General features: G+C 42.1%; 1 protein-coding gene across 1 annotated transcript in view; it reads left to right on the top strand.

Moving 5' to 3' along the window:
- The window catches only part of LOC134454832 (neurobeachin-like), a 716,394-nt gene that overhangs the window by 245,177 nt on the left and 463,717 nt on the right, over window positions 1-7,500 (top strand). The window contains exons 25-27 of the mRNA XM_063205991.1: window positions 4,774-4,985; window positions 6,717-6,870; window positions 7,353-7,361. Coding sequence (XP_063062061.1) covers window positions 4,774-4,985; window positions 6,717-6,870; window positions 7,353-7,361 — 375 coding nt within the window. The remainder of the gene's footprint in view (window positions 1-4,773; window positions 4,986-6,716; window positions 6,871-7,352; window positions 7,362-7,500) is intronic.

Genomic DNA, 7,500 nt, shown 5'->3' with positions numbered 1-7,500 from the left:
ATCTAGAACACTAACCATTGGATGGACTTTTGCATTGTATCACTCTATTATTTTTCTCTCTCTCTCTCTCTCTCTCTCTCTCTCTCTCTCTCTCTCTCTCTCTCTCTCTCTCTCTCTCTCTCTCTCTCTCTCTCTCTCTCTCTCTCCCCTCTGCTAATTTCTTCTTGTCTGGCATTCTTCAGTTCTCCGTTTGCTCATTTCTCTCTCCCTTTTCTCTTTCTTTCTGTAGGTCTTTCTCTGCCAAGTTCTTCTCGCCTGGTAGCTCAGAATGCAGTCTTTATGGCCAGACTGTGTCTGCACTCACAAACCACAACCAGCATGGGACTCATTCTGAGTCCTTATGTCATCCATTGGATTGGCCCTGCATCCCTCTATTCTTGCCTGAGGGTGTTTTTCTTCCTTCTATCCTTCTATCTCTCATTCTGTCATTCTGTATCACAGTCATCATTTCTCACCTAAGATGCTCTGTGGCAAGTGCGTGGGTTAGCGAAGCTGCTTTTTTTATGCACCATGTAGTACTGTACACGGTACTTCTTGTCTTTGAGTGCTCCGTTTGCTCGTTTCTCTCTCCCTTCTCTCTTTCTTTCTGTAGGTCTTTCTCTCATCCTCGCTCTCTCTCTCTCTCTCTCTCTCGCTCTCTCTCTCTCTCTCTCTCTCTCTCTCTCTGTCTCTCTCTGTCTCTCTCTGTTTCTCTCCGTCTTCCTGTTTCTCCAATTTTCAGGCTGTTATGTAATTCTCTCATGTACAATTCAAGGGCTCTGCGTTTTAACCTACTTTTTCTCTCTCAGCCTTTTTACGCATCTCCTTCAAGGTTGCCTTTTTCCCCGTGCTCGTACAAACCTACTCCATTTCCCTCCTCCCTTCCTTCCCTACTCCAATCCTCTCCCCTACTGTACTTCCTATCTGATTCACTCCTCCTCTTCCTCTCTTTTGCATCTTCTTCCTTCTCATCCTCCTTCCATTTTTCCTATTTCTCTTTTTCATCCTCATCTTTATCCTTCTCGTCATCATCCACACTTCTCCTCCTCTTTCTCCCCTTTTTCATCCTCTTCATCTTCCTCCGCCTACTCCCCTAATTACTCTCTCCTTCACCGGCAAATGTTTTTTTTGGTTCGTTTTTTTATCCTATGTGTTTCATCCCTCATCCCTGCTTGGAGATAGTGGACGCACTGTTACCTGCAGGCTACGCCAGTAATAAACTACATGCTTTGTCCTACACAGCCAAAGATCACTCAGTTCCTATTCCCACAGAACTGATAGTGCCTGCAGGCAATAGGAAACTGCAGGCGTTGGGGTCTGTTTCATGGCCAAAAAATATACAGTATGTACTCGCTATACAATACCCATTGAGATTCCCATTGAGAGCAAAGTCTGTTAGTTCAACTTAGCCTTGGCCAAAGAAAGGCAGCACACAACTAAGACCACTCTGAACTCTCAAGACATTGCCCCCCTATTTATTGTTACCAGATTGCACAATTCAACCCAGGTGAAAAACCCATATACTTAAAGTGTACTTTTTTGACCGTACTTAGTACAAAGTGTACTATTTTCGGCGATTTAAAGTGCGCTTCATTGCACTATTAGTGCGCTGAAGCACTACTAAAGCAGTTCTTCAGCACACTTGCAGCACACTGAGGATGCTAAATTGGCACCGCTTTTGGACAACTTTAAGTGCACTACAAGCATACTTTTGAAAGTATGCTCCAAACACGCTTTTCATGCATTCGTATGGCATTAATAGTGTGCTTGAGTACACTTCTATAACATTTTATTGTTACTAGAAGTACAATAAAAGTATATTAACTTCATGCTTCTTTGGACTACATTGGAACATTTTAAGTCTGTAAAAAGTATATCATATTAAGTATTGTAAATATATAACAGGTATGCTTGAAGTATATTTACAGTACACTCCCAAGTACAATGAATAATATGAATGTAATACTACAATTCATGCTGGTCCTCAGAGCTTGTACATTACACACAGCCACATGTCACAGTAGTGATACAGTATGCATGCCTAGTGTGACTGACATTTACAATCATTGCATTGTTACAGAGATTTCAGATACACATTTCACTTTATTACATTCTTGTTCCACCTTCCTGCAGTTGATCATTTGAATTGATCACTAATGGTGACCCTTGATTCTTTGATTGAACAACTAGTTCCAACTTACCTCTCACCATGATATCATGGGAAGTGTGAGCCTATATATACCAGAACATATACGTGACCATCATAATGACGGTGGGAACATGGCCATTTTTTGTGTACCACTTTAAAATTTTAAAACTCCTACAATAAACACAGAATATAACAATGAGTAATATTTTCATGCAAACCAAAGATATTCCTTAGAGGTAAATGGATTTCTGTTTGAGAAATTTAGCTCCAAGAAGTGCATTGCATGATGGTACATGCATGATGGTGCATGATGGGTAAATGAACTTTGTGTAAGCACACTTTGAATATATTTGGGTGAAGTACAATCATGGTGCACTTAGAAAAAGTGTACTTGCAATATGTTAAAGCGATTTACTTTAAAGCGCACTATAGAAAATCACACTTCGAAGACATTTGGGTGAAGTGTAATCATATTACACTTTAAAAAAGTACAATTGCAATATGTTATTAAAAATACACTTTTAGTAAGTTCACTATTAGAACACTATTAGTATATTCCTCTAAATACACTTTAGCCAAACATCTTCGAAGTACACTTGAAGTATGGTTCGCTAAGTGTACTTTCTTTGAGAGCAACTTAATTACATCTAATTTTAAGTACACTTTAAATAAACATATTGTAAACATACTTTTTCTTAGCACAAAAAGCACAAGTGCACTTTTAACATGCTAAGTACACTTCAGTCATGCTTTTATTGTACTAAATTGAACCACTTTTTCACCTGGGAAGGTTTTATGAAGTCCCATCTCTCCACGTCTCAGCAGTACCACCGAGAAAAAAATGAAAATACATTAATTTAAAGTGGGCCTAGTAGGCCTGTGCAGTCATCCATCATAGGTCACGACCCCCAGTTTGGGAACCACTATCTTACTGTATGTGCGTGTATGTGGATGTATCTTAGCTGCCTCTCTCTTGCTACGCAGCAGATGATGCCTGAATAATATTTTGGAAACACTGCCTCAGGGTACAATGCTAATGAGAACATTAGCTATGCTAACTAGAGAGGCCACGATTTAACTCATTGACCTCAGTTCATATATTACCCTTTGTTCAGTCATTCATGTCTTTGCCTTTGATGTAACTATTCTTTCTTTTATTTTTTTATCTATTTATTTCATCCATTTTTTCCTCTCTCCCTCAGTCACTCTAGTTTTTTTAATCTCCTTTTCCCTTCGTCTTTCTCTTTGTTATCCCCCGTTTTGGACTACTACTACTACTACTACTAATAATAATAATAATAATAAAAATAATACTGCTGCTACTACTACTACTACTACAGTACTACTGCTGCTACTACTACTACTAACTACTACTACTACTGCCAAGACTACTAGGCTACTACTACTACTAACTACTACTACTACTACTACTACTGCCACCACTACTACTACTGCTACTATTCATGTTCTCTCTGATCTAAGCATGGAGAATATGTTCTACAGACACTACTACTACTACTAATAATAATATTAATAATAATAATACTTCTGCTACTACTACTACTACTACTAGGCCTACTACTACTACTGCTACTACTACTACTGCTCCTATTACTACTACTAACTACTACTACTGCTACTACTACTGCCACCACTACCACTACTACTACTACTGCTACTATTCATGTTCTCTCTGATCTAAGCATGGAGAATATGTTCTACCCTGTCTGTATTATCCTTTTCATGTCCCTCTCTCACTCACACCTCTTTAGTCTCCTCTCCATTACTTCACATTTCACAACGCTCACTTCACATCCTCTCTTCCTCTCCAGACCCTACTCAAGTGTTCTGTTATCCAGATAGAGCGAGATGCGCGCACACACACACACACACACACACGCGCACGCGCACGCACACGCACATGCACACGCACACACACAAAGACTCACTACTCTATTTCCTCTCTCCTCTCCTCTCTGCATGGCCAATCGGGTATGAGTATGGAGCGAGACGTGCGTGGGGACCTGGGGTTCAGGGGATGGTCACACACACATACACACACTCCAAGCTATCCTAATCCTAATTCCTAATTCTTAACTATTTCCTCTCTCCTCTCTCCATGGGCACAGACACACACACACACACAAGCACTCACACTATCTCCTCTCTCATGTCTCCTCTCTCCATAGAGCAGTGGTGGGCAATTATTTTGGCCCAAGGGCCGCATTGGGTTTAGAAAGTTGACCAAAGGGCCGGATATCGTAGGCAACTTGGCCATGTCAATAATAAGAAACGGTGTGCGCCAACATAATTACACCATTGTCAGTTATGCCATTCCTGCTAATTGTATCTAGACGTAGACTTTAGTAATCTTAGGTTTCCAAGACCCTTGTTTTAGTGAGTGACCATATGAATCTGCATTTTTTTCTTGTAAAGGCTCTGAGGGCCGCATGAAATGGCCGAGCGGGCCGCATGTGGCCCCTGGGCCAGAGTTTGCCCAGGTCTGGCATAGAGCCTACATGGCCGGTCGGGTACGAGTATGGAGCGAGATGTGTGTGTGGACCTGTGTTTCCGGGGGATGCTCAAGCACACATACACACACACACACTCATTCACTACAGTGACACCATCTCCTCTCTCCATAGAGTCTGCACGGCCGGTCGGGTATGGAGCGAGATATCCGTGTGGATCTGGGCTTCAGGGGGATGCCAATGACGGAAGAGCAGCGGCGTCAGTTCAGTCCGGGTCCCCGCACCACCATGTTCCGTATCCCAGAGTTCAAGTGGTCGCCCATGCACCAGCGCCTGCTCACAGACCTGCTCTTCGCCCTCGAGACGGATGTGCACGTCTGGAGGAGGTGAGGCAGGCGCGGGTGTGTGTGTGTGTGTTGATAAGTGTGTGTGTGTGTGTGTGTGTGTGTGTGTGTGTGTGTGTGTGTGTGTGTGTGTGTGTGTGTGTGTGTGTGTGTGTGTGTGTGTGTGTGTGTGTGTGTGTGTGTGTGTGTGTGTGTGTGTGTGTGTGTGTGTGTGTGTGTGTAGTACAGGGGTGGGCAATTATTTCGGCCCGAGGGCCGCATTGGGTTTAGAATATTGACCGAAGGGCTGGATGCCACAGACAACTTGCCCATGTCAATGATAAAACATAGTGTGTACAATGACGTAACTTGGCAGCAATAATATTCCTGCACATTGTAATTAAATGTATGTAGATGAAGCCGATGTATTTGGTTAACCTTAAATTCGCAAGACTCGTGATTTAGGTAGCATTTTAAGAATATTGAGTATATATTGAGTCTTTCTTGTAAAGGCTCTGGGGGCCACATGAAATGGCTCAGGGGGCCGCATGTGGCCCCCGGGCCTGAGTTTGCCCACGTCTGTTGTAGTATGTCTGCATGCACATATCGTGCACAAACGTGTTGCCATGCGAATTTCAACTACATTTGGTGAGCGGTGGAGCACTAGACAGAATGAATTCAGACACATGTGGCGCAACATTGACCGAACCCCAAGGGCAATCTTCCAAACTTGTCCCCAGCCTGAGGTCACTTCAGATGTGATGATAATATTGTTGGGCCTGCTCTGTGATGAAACAGTCCCTTTCTCTACTATTTGTCTTTCTCTTTCTGCGCCTGCTCTATCGCTCCCTCTTTCTAACTCTCATTCTCTGTCTCTCTGCCTCTGCCTCTCTCTCTCTCTCTCTCTCTCTCTCTCTCTCTCTCTCTCTCTCTCTCTCTCTCTCTCTCTCTCTCTCTCTCTCTCTCTTTCTGCTTCCCTCTTTCAGCCATTCTGAATTCCACACTTGTCATGGTGCTCTTTTTGCTCTTTTCATTTGCGCTCTTGCCCGTGGCATCCATTTAATTCACTTCCTGACGGGCCAGTAGCCTACTGTTGGAAATTGCTTTTTTTACACTGGCTGTGAGTGCTGTGAAGTATGCCTTGCTCTGTCTCCATGTTTGGGTTATTGTCTGTCTCTCCTCTTTATTCGCTCGTTTTATCACTTTACTTTTATCATGTTGTATTATCATATCTTGGCTTTGAATTGTAACTCAAAGCTATATATATATTTGGAAATATCCCTCTTAATTTCCCAATTCATTCAGTGTGTGTCTATACAGTGAAACCCCAAAGTTGTTACTATGTATGTCAGGGCTATTCAATCAAAATTTCATCTAGGCCACATTTCGAAACCAAGAACTTAAGTCGGGTCACACAATTTCAGCAGTCACTAACATGGAAATGACACTTCAAATCAGTAATCTACATAGTTTTTTTAAAACATATTTCTCTAACCTAAAACCTAAACACATTTAATGTTAAAGGCAAGCAAGAGACTCACAATAAAATTAGGCATTTGTACTGAAGTACGTTTGTATATAAACTGAAATGTATACTGCTACAGTTGGGGTCCACGTCTGGGCAGCAGGTGGACTTCGGACAACAAATTGAATAGCCCTGATGTATGTCTTCAACATTATCCCTCTTAACCTGAAACTGCATTTGATTCAGTGTGTGGCTATACAGTGAAACCCCAGCGTTGATACTATGTCCTCAACAATGTCCCTCCTCTCAATCCTCCTCCTCCTCCGCAGCCACTCCACCAAGTCGGTGATGGACTTTGTGAACAGCAACGAGAACATCATCTTTGTGCACAACACCATCCACCTGATCTCCCAGATGGTGGACAACATCATCATCGCCTGTGGGGGCATTCTTCCTCTGCTCTCTGCTGCAACCTCGCCGTCTGTGAGTAATACACACACACTGAGGTTCTGGTGCCCTCTGGTGGCGAGTAGTGAGACAGAAATGCTGTAGTGTAGTGTAGTGTCTTTGAATGGTGCGTAACTATTCTTTATGAATCAACAGAGATGCGTCAATGGTGGTTTTATTGACGTAGTGGGATTAAATTTGCACTTGAAAAAAATAAGATGGAAAGACGCACCATGCATCAACTATTTTTTTTACATTATTTTTACTTAACAGTACCCTTTATTTACATGGATTACACTGCACACACGATTAAAAGGTGATAAACATACATGGAAGACTGTGGAACAAATAGTGTCTGCACACGTATATCCCTTTTGTTCTTTTAATGGCCAAGCCAGTACAAGATCTGTTTGGGTGAAGCCTGCTCCAAACTTAAGAAACTTTTAAAATTACATTTGTCATCATAATATTATTTATTATTTTTACTTTTTTTCTGCTTGCATTTATCATTTGGATAGAGCACCAAGGTCAGTACCAGTGCCTTCTTTAGACATTGCATGGAGACACAGTGGCCAAATGTTAGTGCTTGCTTTCATTTCATTAGATTGCAAGACATGCATTCAGATTGTGATACTTCACCAAAGGCGTTTTTAAGATGCCAATAGG

This window comes from Engraulis encrasicolus, chromosome 8 (genome assembly GCF_034702125.1).
Source record: "Engraulis encrasicolus isolate BLACKSEA-1 chromosome 8, IST_EnEncr_1.0, whole genome shotgun sequence".
In the NCBI taxonomy this organism is placed as follows: domain Eukaryota; kingdom Metazoa; phylum Chordata; class Actinopteri; order Clupeiformes; family Engraulidae; genus Engraulis; species Engraulis encrasicolus.
Note: the sequence above shows the minus strand (reverse complement) of the source record. Positions and strands in the feature narration are given on the sequence as shown.